The sequence below is a fragment of the Mizuhopecten yessoensis genome, unplaced genomic scaffold (genome assembly GCF_002113885.1).
Source record: "Mizuhopecten yessoensis strain PY_sf001 unplaced genomic scaffold, ASM211388v2 scaffold10591, whole genome shotgun sequence".
Taxonomy (NCBI): Eukaryota; Metazoa; Mollusca; class Bivalvia; order Pectinida; family Pectinidae; genus Mizuhopecten; species Mizuhopecten yessoensis.
In genome coordinates, this window is record NW_018408623.1 from 1214362 (window position 1) to 1228310 (window position 13949).

General features: G+C 36.5%; 1 protein-coding gene across 6 annotated transcripts in view; it reads right to left on the reverse strand.

Annotated features, from left to right (window-relative positions):
• The window catches only part of LOC110461243 (muscle calcium channel subunit alpha-1-like), a 153769-nt gene that overhangs the window by 10785 nt on the left and 129035 nt on the right, over nt 1-13949 (reverse strand). For 2 of the 6 annotated variants that reach the window (XM_021514634.1, XM_021514633.1), the window contains 14 exons: nt 13500-13665; nt 12973-13100; nt 11797-11893; nt 11360-11564; nt 10629-10759; nt 10279-10290; nt 8314-8424; nt 7470-7789; nt 6193-6432; nt 5610-5678; nt 4993-5167; nt 4654-4768; nt 3777-3827; nt 798-988 (listed from right to left, as the gene is read on the reverse strand). In XM_021514634.1, coding sequence (XP_021370309.1) covers nt 798-988; nt 3777-3827; nt 4654-4768; nt 4993-5167; nt 5610-5678; nt 6193-6432; nt 7470-7789; nt 8314-8424; nt 10279-10290; nt 10629-10759; nt 11360-11564; nt 11797-11893; nt 12973-13100; nt 13500-13665 — 2011 coding nt within the window. The remainder of the gene's footprint in view (nt 1-797; nt 989-3776; nt 3828-4653; nt 4769-4992; nt 5168-5609; nt 5679-6192; nt 6433-7469; nt 7790-8313; nt 8425-10278; nt 10291-10628; nt 10760-11359; nt 11565-11796; nt 11894-12972; nt 13101-13499; nt 13666-13949) is intronic. The other 4 variants (XM_021514637.1, XM_021514636.1, XM_021514639.1 and 1 more) reach the window with 3 other exon arrangements.

The window sequence follows — 13949 nt, forward strand, 5'->3', positions numbered from 1 at the left end:
CCATGAGTCGATCATTCCTACCAAGTTTCAGTTCAACGGCCTAGCAGAACTTGACTTTAAGTTTGAAATAGTTTTTCAAAATGGCGGCCGTGGTGGCCATATTGGATTTCTGATCGACCCGAAAAATAACAACACTTTGTCAGGACCATGAGGCAATCATTCCTACCAACTTCCAGTTCAATCGGCCCAGCAGAACTTGACTTTAAGTTTGAAATAGTTTTTCAAAATGGCGGCTGTGGCAGCCATATTGGATTTCTGATCGACCCGAAACATAACAACACATTGTCTGGACCATGAGTCGATCATTCCTACAAAGTTTCAGTTCAATCGGTCTAGCAGAACTTGGCTTTAAGTTTGAAATAGTTTTTCAAAATGGCGGCCTTGGCGGCCATATTGGATTTCTGATCGACCCGAAAAATAACAACACTTTGTCAGGACCATGAGGTGATCATTCCTACCAACTTTCAGTTCAATCAGCCCAGCAGAACTTGACTTTAAGTTTGGAATGTAATATGTTAACGGACGACGGACGACGACGGACGAAAACGGATAGCAAAAGCTAAAGCTCAGGTGACCTAAAAATTTGAACTTAGTAACCTCAGCTTAAACATACTTGGTAGCTCACCATCATTCATATTCCATTCAGTTTATAACATTTTATCTAATATGGAAGTTTTAATTGAACGGAACCAGGAAACAAATCCTTTAAAAATCTCTACAAAATATGATATTTTCAACGAAGGTTTTCTTTAAAAATTGCAATATCATTTCAAGCTATCCCATATTCAAAAAGATACCTTTTCTACTAGATTTTCCGCTCTACCACGGTGCCGTGGTGAGGTGGATCTTTGTTGAGACATCACATGATCGGGAATAATGAGAGGTCCTCGCTCCTCAGTTCGCGAGTAAGGTCCTAGTTGGGAGTCCTGTTGGAGTGCCGAGTCACTAGCACGATGCACTCGCTGCCGGGGAGAGTCCAGATTTTGTCCTTCAATAATGGAGTTGGAGCGTATAAAGATTTGCCGTGGGTGTGCTGAAGACAAAGCATGCAACATGCAAGTTAGAAGTCACAGGTGTTAGTAATTGAATATGAAATTCAGTGTTTCACTTTACCTATATAAAAGGCTACAGGTGTAAGTGATAGAGGAGACAGCTTACCATACTTTATCTGGTAAGAGGTTAAATGTGTTAATAATTGAATATGAAACAGTTTCTCATTAAACCTAGATAAGAGGTTATAGGTGTTAGTGATTGAAGGAGCGGGTGCCTTGATAAACCTAGTTAAGAGGTTAACAGTGTTAGTGATTGAAGGAGCGGGTGCCTTGATATACCTAGTTAAGAGGTTAACAGGGTTAGTGATTGAAGGAGAGGCTGCCTTAATAAACCTAGTTAAGAGGTAAACAGTGTTAGTGATTGAAGGAGCGGGTGCCTTAATATACCTAGTTAAGTGGTTAACAGTGTTAGTGATTGAAGGAGAGGCTGCCTTAATAAACCTAGTTAAGAGGTTAACAGTGTTAGTGATTGAAGGAGGGACTGCCTTGATATACCTATTTAAGAGGTTAACAGTGACTGAAGGAGAGATTATGTACCTTTATCTACTTAATATGTTAATGATGGGAGCAATTACGAGAAATAGCTTTTCGTCTCAGTAAGAGGTTTGATGTGCTACAGCTAAATGATAATCCTGTTTTAGTTGATTAAAAGTCACAGATTTGTAAGTGACAGAAGAATAGTAGTAGTTCTTAATCAACTAGTCAAATATCACACAAGTCTGATTTTGTTTTGAATTTTAAATCTGCATGTTAACGTTAAACAAAAATCACTGAAAATATGTTGTTGATTTACTGATAAATTATCAATGCTACTACATGTACTAGCTGAAGGACAGCTACAAATCATCAACAAAACATGCTGATCTCTGCCCATGCTAAATGTGTTGTTAGATTGTATACTACTACCATACCTACATCTCTGCTATCTACAGTAGTGTTGGAGGCGTTAAGTAGTGCTGCTGTGTATGTGAGCACTGACTGGAAGGCTACCTACATGTCACTCCCATTCCGTACTGTACACTACATGGTGCAGCACTCAGTGAGATTCGTTTGTCAGCCACAAAGCGTTAGGTGCTATGTTTTCTATATATACTGTCATTCTAGCGTTTCTATTATATAGCCACACTCGACACCACACCCCTCGGTAGCCAGGCCTCTCATCACCTTATACAAATACCTAATTCTACCAAATTCTATTTAATTAATACTACCTATTCTTATAGCTATAACCATCTTCTCCTCAAATACTCATTTCCATAGACATAGGTAGTCCTCCCTTCATCTGATACTAAATATTCCCACATAGTCATCTCTTCAACTGATACTTATTCTTACAGACAACAGATTCTTTCCAATATCAACTTATTCCTACCCACATCTTATTCCTACCAACATAGTCATCTCTTCAAAGAATACTTATTCCATAGACACTGGCTTCTTTTCAATAGAAACTTATTCCTAGTCATCCCTTCAAAGGATACTTTTTCCATAGACACTGGCTTCTTTTCAACAGAAACTTATTCCTAGTCATCTCTTCAAAGGATACTTATTCCATAGACACTGGCTTCTTTTCAACATAAACTTATTCCTAGTCATCCATTCAAAGGATACTTATTCCATAGACACTGGCTTCTTTTCAACAGAAACTTATTCCTAGTCATCCCTTCAAAGGATACTTATTCCATAGACACTGGCTTCTTTTCAACAGAAACTTATTCCTTGTCATCCCTTCAAGGATACTTATTCCACAGACAGTGGCTTCTTTTCAACAGAAACTTATTCCTACAGTCATCCCCTCAAAGGATACTTATTCCATAGACACTGGCTTCTTTTCAACAGAAACTTATTCCTTGTCATCCCTTCAAGGATACTTATTCCACAGACAGTGGCTTCTTTTCAACAGAAACTTATTCCTACAGTCATCTCTTCAAAGGATACTTATTCCATAGACACTGGCTTCTTTTCAATAGAAACTTGTTCCTAGTCATCCCTTCAAAGATACTTATTCCAAAGACACTGGCTTCTTTTCAATAGAAACTTATTCCTACAGTCATCCCTTCAATGATACTTATTCCACAGACACTGGCTTCTTTTCAACAGAAACTTATTCCTACAGTCATCCCTTCAAGGATACTTATTCCAGACACTGGCTTCTTTTCAACAGAAACTTATTCCTACAGTCATCCCTTCAAAGATACTTATTCCACAGACACTGACTTTTTATCAACAGAAACTTATTCCTACAGTCATCCCTTCAAAGGATACTTATTCCACAGACACTGGCTTCTTTTCAACAGAAACCTATTCCTACAGTCATCCCTTCAAAGGATACTTATTCCACAGACACTGGCTTCTTTTCAACAGAAACTTATTCCTACAGTCGTCCCTTCAAGGATACTTATAAATACAGACACTGACTTTTCTTCACTAAATGTTCACTTCTGCAGACATAGTCTTCACCAGGAACTTCATAACAATACTGCTTTAACATGAAATCCAAAACATTTTTTTCATAATTGTAATACAACTACAGTGTTATATTATACTCAGGGGCCATAAACCTCCATGATAACAGCATACTCAAAATCTCTAATTAACAGAGTACAGGGCCGGGCCGTATTGAGTGCGCTGTATGGTCGCCTGAGAGCCTGGCTATCCCTGTGGGTGGGCGTGTTAGTGAGTGTGACATAAAGCATGTTTTGCTGACAACACAACCAAACCCACCTGTCCATCGTCTATTTACTCTTCGTTTGACACTGTTGAAGAACTCTATACCTATATTACAAAATAAAGCATGTACAGGTGTTGTCGACAAACCATGATACATAGTCTACAGGAAGCATACTGCACAGTGCTTCAATTTCTAAGTCAAACTTTTGTGGTTTTGTTCCTAGAACAAATTCCCAGGGGTATAAATTTCCTATGACAATTTTTTTTCTCAATCAGAAAATCAAGAAATTTGAGGGTAATGTGAATTTAGCGAAAGTAAATCCTGAAAGCTAAGTGCTAACATCTACATTTGCGAAAAAGATCTTGAAGAGTGAAAGAAGGTGTGTATTAAATTACCTGTGCACAATACTAACAGAATTACGAAGTGGGTTGTGACAGATTTGTGTGCATTATAGAGGACTTGTATAATTTGAATGCTGTGTAGGAAATACTAGTATACCAACATTATCCAGAATAGACGTGTATTGATAGTGGACATGCTGAAAACCTTGCCATTTATCCTTAACCAAAGCAGGCGTGGAGTTGTTTTAATTCGTGTACCTGTGTATAGCTCTATAGAATACACTGGACATTTACCCTTAACCAAAGCAAGCACAGCAATATTTGAGTTTATGTGTGTTAATATAGAACATATGTTGTATTATAAAGTAATTATAATAAACAATAAACCGATTATAAAGTGCAAAAGGTCAATAAGGACTAAATTTGGATAAAAAGACAAAATATTTATGCTTATTATCAAACTAATTCCTTTTGTAATGGAAGTTTGAATTTATCAAATATATTATTGGGGGACAAGGTTTTGGATGGAGATAAGCTAGAGAATTTAGTATAAGGTATAAATATGGAGGGTGTCAGGTGTGGACTGTACCTGAGGCGAGGTAGGATGCACGCGTCCGTCCCATGGAGGGGGACGGAGTTCGCTTCACCTTAGGGTATTCCGGCCTCTGCTGACCCTCAGGGGTCATTCCTGCTACAGCCATTGCCTGGAAAATCACACAGTTACAAGGTATTATCACTGGACTTAAGAATCTAAGATCCTTTTTTGTTAAGAAAACAGTTAATATGATAAGGATAATATTAAACACAGAAAAAAAATGAATTATCAAATAGGACAGGTAGACACATTTACTTTCGAACTGTAACCAATAAATCCCAGCCTCTTTTCTACTCCTTGTACTGCTGTTGTTTAGAGAGTTGTGCCCCTTACCTGTGACTGTGCCAGTTTTAGAGGCTCAGCTATCTTTCTCATGAGTGGGTTTTCGTCGCTATCCTGTTTTCCTATACAGGCTAGTCGTAGCGAGGGACCGCGTCGACTCAGTCTACGAGGGGGAGGGGTAGGGGGTGCATTTTCTCGCTCATAATCACTGTCCTCTTGCGGAAGACTATATCGACAGAAGAAAAACTCACCATGTTTCAAATGACATCAATTCAGCAGACTAAAGCTAAAATCTTTGCTTGCCTCATCTCTTTTCAATATTCGAAATTTCATTCTTAGAAATGACTTTTTCCAATCATTTTAAAAGTTATTTGTAAGGCAAAGACAGTTATCAGTTAAAGGATAATATGAGAAATGTCAAAACTTATGAGAATTTTTTTTTATCAGAAAAAGGATGATGCTGTAAAATGTTTCCTGAAAAACAAGCACATGAGAAATGAAGTTTATTTCCAATGGTGATACACTAAATATGTTGCAATATATATGTATATACATTAGTAAGCCAGATGTTGATGATACATCATGAATGTTAGTGCCGAGTTAATGCCGAGTAATTGTAGCTGAATATACAAGGTTATTTAGTGTATAGGATCATGCTGAAACCTTACAAGGCCGGGGTAGCTGTCATTTCACACACATTCTGGTCATCCAGTAATCCCTCTGGAGCTGTAGGTCTCCTGTCATTTAATAATCATTGACTGTTTGGTACCTTGTTTAAATTTTCTGACATTTTTGTCAAAAAGATATTCTTACTTTTAGGAAAATGCCCTAAACATAACATAAAATCTGAAAGCCTTGTGGCTTTATAAGCTAGTTAAATTTTATGACAGTTTCAATTTTTTTTTCAAGAAAACCTGCATTCATCTGTCTTCTGATGATTATTATGTGTCTATGTGCATAAAACAATCATGTCAGAACAGAGGCTATTCTACTTTACTCACAGATGCCTTGCATAAGAGGGTGGATAATATAGCAGATTCATTACAAATATTATGCACTAAAATATCATTCATGTTTCTATTGAGTTAATTTGCTCTCTTCGTATGTAACAAATGAAGGCCATATTGTAATTATTTTATTTCACATACTGCCTCTACTGAGCGTATTATTAAGCTAAGTCCTCTCAATCTGGAGGATTTCTATTCTATTGCACATAGTGGCATTAAATGCTGTTGTAATGAGCGTACTTACTCCCTGTACACATAAATGCCCTGCCTCTTTGTGGAATCAGCAGGTCCAGCATGGATGCTGTTACCCTTATGCTCGCTGTACTTGACATCGTTTGTGCCTTCCCACTGGGTGGGGGCAGCTTCGGAATCCTCCGAGTCATGGTTAAGCGACCTCGGTCGAGGGCTTCGGTTGGGTGAACGATCTTTATGCTGCATAGCCTCTTTCATTAAATCAGATGCAATCGAGGCTATAGCTATAGCACTGATAAATAAAAAAAATCCAGGGTTAGACACTCTAGACAGACATTTCAGACGGATGCAGTCCAGTTACGAATGGACAAGACAGACACCAGTCTAGTTACAGTGTCCAGATGACAGACAAACAAAGTCCACAGAGGGTAATCACCAGTGGCATGTGCACATTACATACCAGTTTTACTGATGTATCACACAAGCCTGTAAGCAATGTCTAGAAAATGCTTGAAATACAAATTGTTATGATGAATGGGGGAGGGCTACATTCAGAGTCCAAGCCACCGGCACCATTTACCGGTGACATTCCAGTCATGCATGGCACCAGCCACTGTCAAACACAGTGGACTTGTGGTCTTGTTGCTTTTTCCAATGCAAGTTTGAAGAAAAACACATGCTTTGTATCATAAGCAGGAATAAAAGTCTGTCTTGTGATTGCTACATTGAGTATATCTCAATACCTCTTCATTCAAAAATTATACAAACTTCTAATATGTTCTGTTTCACTAAATATCTCTACTATAAAAACTGTATACCACACACGTTTTGCTTAAATAGTTCCTATGGTTACAGTGGAACTGCCATATTATAGGAAACTTTACATACTGAAGTTCATGCTTACAGACCATGTTTCGATCAATATCCAATTTTTCAATCTACGTATCACTACGTTAGAAAACATTGATGACCAGCTAGGTGTGCAAGATGTACATCATTTATGATATATGGTAGCATCCCAACCAACTAAATTGTTTGATTCAAAAAGGCATCTTCAGAGGAAACGCTGAGTAAATAACGAAACTCTTTATAAAGTTTCGGTAAAGTTTTAGGTAATTTTATCATTAACACAAGATTATCGAATCAGAACCAAGATTTCTTTTTCGAAGGAATGAAATCAGTGTCCAACATATGTGCCCCTTACCAAAGTTAAAACAAGTTAATTATAAATAGATATATATATTGCTATAAACAGAGAAACTGTGGTTATCATACTTTATCCACAAGCATTGCATGTATTTGCAGACTTGTGTTCCATGCAGCACCTACCTTGTGTGGCTCTGCCTGCGCGAGTCATTTGACATGACAGGCGACACACGGACTGGGGCTAGGGGTGATGGCGACCGGTTGACCGCATTGCGGTACTCCACATTGAGGTGGTTACTGGACTCGGCTGGCGTGACTTTACCATTGATGGAGTTCTGTGGTGAGATGGTGGTGTGGGGACCGTGTACAGAGTTTGCTGGTGACACTTTGGGCTGTTCTTTATGGTTGATGAGTAGTGACTGTGTCCTCCCCGTAAATGGAAGTGTGGTTTTATGTACACCAGCCAGAGCGTTCATCATACTCCCGAACAAACTGTGGTTTCTCTGCAAGTCATTAATGGATAAAGGACATCGATAAGGTTTGTCAATCTCTTGCCAGATGAATAATAAATATATCCTGCTTTTTTTTACATTATAATCAACTTTTTCTATTGTCAACACCAACATATTAAACACACAAGTTGAAAACATGCTCCAACATAGATAATTCAGGAATACATCTCTGTATATTCCATATTGAACAGTTAAACTTGTTAACCTTCTCTTAAAGGTGTAGCAGAACGAAACTGCTCAAAATGTAAGAAATTAGCAACGATCTGAGATTTCCTCTAATCTAACTTTGGGTCAGGTCATCTAAAAATCGAAGTGTGTGCTCATCAATGCTTAACGTTTAAATCTACCTTTTTTTACACATATTTTTCCAACTACATATATAGTGATATTGGCTTTGATTTTTAACTCTGTTAAATCTTTTACTATCATTAGTAAATGTCGACTTTTTGGAGAGCAACCTTGACATTTGACACCGTCTTGGTTCCTACATTACGCCCATGTCTCCCAATACAAACCCTATGCATAGGCTCCTCCACCTCCTTAGCTGGGAATTCCTCCTCTTCAAGGTTACCAGAGATAGCGCGGCGCAGTTCTGGCCCCAGGTCGTGCACTGCTCGCAAACCAGCCTTCAATGTTAATGGTTAGTGTTAGGATCTCACATCTACTGTCAGAAATTAGCAGATGTACATATATTGTATCGCCTACCGTCAGGGACAAGAGTTAGTACAATCGAAGTTGTTGGATTAGTAACGCCCATGGGAGTTGCCAACAGGAGCACTCTCGCCAAACTTTTTCCAAACCTAAACATTCCTGTCCAACTTACTTATACAGAACTTAACCGTCATCATATCAAATCAAAAAGAATTAAGTTATGATTAAAGTAAAAACCTGGAACAAGGTCATCTTACTATTCTGCATCATTCTGAAATAAAACATTCAATTTTTCTAATATACCGCAGTTAGGTACATCTTAAAAATATCTTAAATAATTATATGTTAACAGAAATTGTTTGAAAAACAACATTTTGTTATCTGGAGACTCATTAATTAGCCTTTCAAAAAGAGGAAAAAAGTTACATCAAAATATTATTATCTTATTTCAAAGATAAATACCCTGTCTGGAATAAGAAATTGAATTCCCTTTTATCAATAACACAGGGCTCGGCAGCATATTTGAGAACTTATCACTTAAGATACATTTGCTGGGTTTTTAAGTGACTTTTAAGCAGCTTTGAATGTGCTGGATTTGGATACATCATTGTATACTGACCAAATAAAATAAAATATACCAGCTATATATATATATACGGGGAGTGCTTATATATTGGGAATGTGAGATACACATTTATATATCCAAGTCCAGCATTTTCACAGTTGAAGATGAAACATAGGCAGCCAATATAAAAGCACCCAGTGAAACTGGTCAACTGTCAGAGTGAGGCTGACCTCAGGGTCAAAGTGAGGATGGCCCCAGCACTGTCAGAGCGAGGCTGACAGAAGACTCTTGATTATATCATGATTAACATGCAAGTCAACTGAGGTCTTAATAAATCATTAATCATGGTGTAATCTTCCTGTACGGTCACTCCTGTAACTATGACAACCACAACAAATGTTCCTGTAAACTTGGACTGGAGTTCATTCACTGTCACGGTCGGTGTGATCTTCAGTACAAGTTTGAGAGATCCGCTTATATGATAAGGAGGAGACTACCAGCCTAGAGACAGTACTACACGGAGAGCTAAAGACAATGTCAATGACACACTGAGAGAATAGGTACATCTCATTAATAAACACGCATAGACCAATACTAAATGTATATAAAGCAGTACTGTAATATATCATAATTCAAATGAACAGAAACAAAGCAATTTAAATTGACATTGAATATAGTATACCATAGAGATTATATATATATAAATATACATTTCCGAATAGAAACATCCCAAATGTTGCAAACAACAAAGAACAATGAAACTTAGGTGGCTACAAAAAAAGGAAATAACACTTGCAAACAAATGCAAGCAAATCCTTGACAGTCATTCGGGACAATCTGGGACTAGTGCTGATGTAGCCTAAATACATCTGGTTTTAAGTCTTCTCGGGGCAGCCGAGGACCAGCAGCATCCTCTACGTTAATATGTTACAATCAAAAAGCATGGATATCTCTCAGCAAGATTAAGGTTTGAAACACCTGACTTGATATAATGCATGTCTGCAAAACTTGAGCTGGCTTCTGAAGGGAGAACGCCGATGGTGACTTTTAAACCAGAAGGATATAGGATCAGGGATTGGAAGGGAAATGCAAAGAAACATAGCTGCTTTTCAAAATCTGGGCCAAATTTTTTGGTATTGTCCACTTCAAAATGAGGAATATACAATGGCCAGCGCCAACACAAAAGTTACCAGAAAAGTGGTATGATGGGATCTTGTTTTACTTGGTTCAAATAATACAAAGTACCCAATAGGTACATACTTACCTGTACCAAGGTCTAAAAAGCAAAAACGAAGGCAAAAATGCAGAATCCTTCAATATCATCTATCTGTTGCCATGAGTGTGAACAGTCTCACTGTCTCCCGTAGCCTAACACCATTACATTTCTCTTCATTTTGTTTTCCATTTTGGCAACAAATCAATCTCTTTCTCCAATGTTTAAAATGCTATTTTGGACACAATATACAGATATAGAATTTAAAGAAGGTATCACATAAAGCCTGAATAGTTAAGTTATTGTCTGTAACATTATGTCTCAACATGTTAACATATCAGTACAAAGTAAGAGACCTCTGAACATTGATTAAAGGTAATCTTATGTAGACCTTAACTCACCTGCAGAGCGTTAGTGTGTTCTTGTCCTTTCTGAATCTTCTGCATCTGTTCTTTCCTTTTCTTGAACCGACGGAAGTAATCTTGGATAAGAAATGTTGCATAGAATTTCCCTACCGTAACATCATCATCACCTGCAGAAAACAGAATCAATAAAAAGTATTATACTCTGTCATAGAATTACATCAATTGAGTATTAAAATATAGTAGTTAAAGCAAGCTTCAAATGTTATTTATTCACATATGACCATTACAATAACAGTGAATTCTATAAATTGGACAACAAATGAAAGTTCCATTGTTTTTTGTCAATGGTTATCACAACAAGACACCCGTGCCAATAAAGTATTTGTTTTGATGAGTTATCTGCCTTCTAGGTTGATACCCTGGTACCTATAAATGCAAATATTTTGTACACTGCAAAATACAACTATGAAGAGACTTTCTTTGAGAAAACATTACTTTGGACTTAAAAGCAATTTATTCAAAAGCAAAAACAAGTGTGTAATGTTAGTTCCTAATTTGTAAACATTTCTACTTTACTTTTATATAAGTTTGTTAACTTTTCCTTTGATATAAGTTTGTTAACTTTTCCTTTGATATATTTTTGTTAACTTTTCCTTTGAATTAAGTTTGTTAACTTTTCCTTTGATATAAGTTTGTTAACTTTTCCTTTTGTTTTCACAAGGATGAATTTGTTGCAATCTTCTGTGTTAAGGGAAACCAATACTCACGGCCTGCCGGTGGTACTACTTGGTCGAGTAACTTTGGTGTTGTGCGTTTCCAGATCTTTTTGATAACGCCTCGTAACTCTTCATTGCATTGGTCTATGTTACCCTCTGTTTGAATTTTTAGTGACGTCCGCACCAATGCAAATAATGTAGCATTGAACATGACCGTCCCGTCACTATTTAACGGCATGTTCATACTGACCAATCTCTGTAATACAAAATAACAAATGTTAAGTCTACAACAACATATGTGTAAACTAACACAGGAGGAAGAATTGTTGTTTGGTAGAAAATTCCTTAATTGAAATTTAATTACAAATTTGTTTCCAAGCCATTCATCATATCATCATTGGAGAAAAGATATTATATTTAAAACCTTAAATATTACTTGTGCTGGTAGGTTGATTCGGTTGATTCTGTAAAAGTGTGGCGAAGCCTACCTTACACGCTACTCGATGTGGACACAGTTTACCAAAGCCAAGAGGTGGAGATATTTTCCTCAACAGTGTAACTACATCTAAGTGTTTGATTCGTCCTCTGCAAAACAAAATATGTGAGAACAGTAATGTTATGTATTCTTGTGAGAGCATTAATGTTATGTATTCTTGTGAGAACAGTAATGTTATGTATTCTTGTGAGAACAGTAATGTTATGTATTCTTGTGAGAACAGTAATGTTATGTATTCTTGTGAGAACAGTAATGTTATGTATTCTTGTGAGAACAGTAATGTTATGTATTCTTGTGAGAACAGTAATGTTATGTATTCTTGTGAGAACAGTAATGTTATGTATTCTTGTGAGAACAGTAATGTTATGTATTCTTGTGAGAACAGTAATGTTATGTATTCTTGTGAGAACAGTAATGTTATGTATTCTTGTGAGAACAGTAATGTTATGTATTCTTGTGAGAACAGTAATGTTATGTATTCTTGTGAGAACAGTAATGTTATGTATTCTTGTGAGAACAGTAATGTTATGTATTCTTGTGAGAACAGTAATGTTATGTATTCTTGTGAGAACACTAATGTTATGTATGCTTGTGAGAACAGCAATGTTATGTATTCTTGTGAGAACAGTAATGTTATATATTCTTGTGAGAAAAGTAATGTTATGTATTCTTGTGAGAACAGTAATGTTATGAATAAGACCAAGTGTTAAAAACACCCCATAATCTCCCACCTCCAGACAGACCTTGTATTAAGTGAAAAAAGGCCATTACATTGTATAATAATAAAGTGAGACATGAAATATATGTTTTCAGTATGTAACATTCTGCCATCCCAAGAGATACTTGCATACAAAATTTGGCAATTGTATATGAAATATGCCTAGAAAAAGTTATGCATGGCGAGGAATGGCTCATTATTCTGTAAACACGAGACCTAATTTTAATGGTGAAACGCCACCATCCCGAGAGATACACTTTTGCAGTAGCGGACAGAAAAACTTTAAAGGCTTTGAAAGTTTTCTTGGAGTGCCTTTTTGCGACATGATCAGCAATACAAATTTAGTGTACAATTACAAGACACTAGCTTTAATGCTCAATCTATTCATAATAAACTTTGATTTGTCTGATTTCTAGAGCATTGGTAAAAAAAACACTTGATAGCACTTACTTGGCCTCTGGATCATATTCTGACCACAGTCTTACAAATTCGTCGAGATGGTGTGGCCCCAATATCGACCAATCTCGTGTTAAATAGTCGAAGTTGTCCATGATGACAGCCACAAACAAATTGATAATCTGAAAACACATGAAGGATCACAGGTAAAATGCAGTTTTAACAGTTTAAAATTAATTTTCTCAAGAACTGTTTTGTTTCTGACAAAAATCTTACCTTTTTAACTCACTATCAACTTTAGGGACAATATTTCAGATGTTTGATCATACAATTTAGACTATAGTATGTGAGAAAGGAATATGTGTTGATGAAAATGATATTTTAATTTTAATATTGAATATTTTTGCATTTCATTTATAAGAAAATGTAACAACTTTCATTGAGACATTTTACATATGATGATAAAATGAATCTGAAAACTTATTAAAATGGAACAATTTGGCAATAATCAATCTCTTTTCTAATTTTAAAATGTTATTTTGGACATGGTATACATATATAGAATGGAATGGAAAACTTACCAAGAAAGAACAAAGGATATAAAATGAGATGAAGTAGAAGTATGCAAAGTTGTTGCCACAGGTGGCATCGTCCGCCGGTGGTGGTGTACCATCAGGATCACATTTGGCCGACGCTTTGTCTATACATGACAACATGATATTCTGCCACGCTTCACCAGTAGCAGACCTGTAGCCAAGAAATAGAGACTGTGTATAGGTCACAGATATGGGGGTCAAAAACATCAAAACACTTCACACTCTTTAGGTCACAGATATTGGGTCAAAAACATAAAAACATTTCACACTTTTGGTGAAATCAAAGTTAGATCTGCAAAAATACAGAAACTAGGTTACATGGGTTAAACAGTTTTTGATATGGTTCTCTTTGTTACGTTTTGTCACTAACTCAATATTAAATGTTTGGGTAATAAAAAAACTTGAACTACAAATAACATGTTTATGATGAGAACC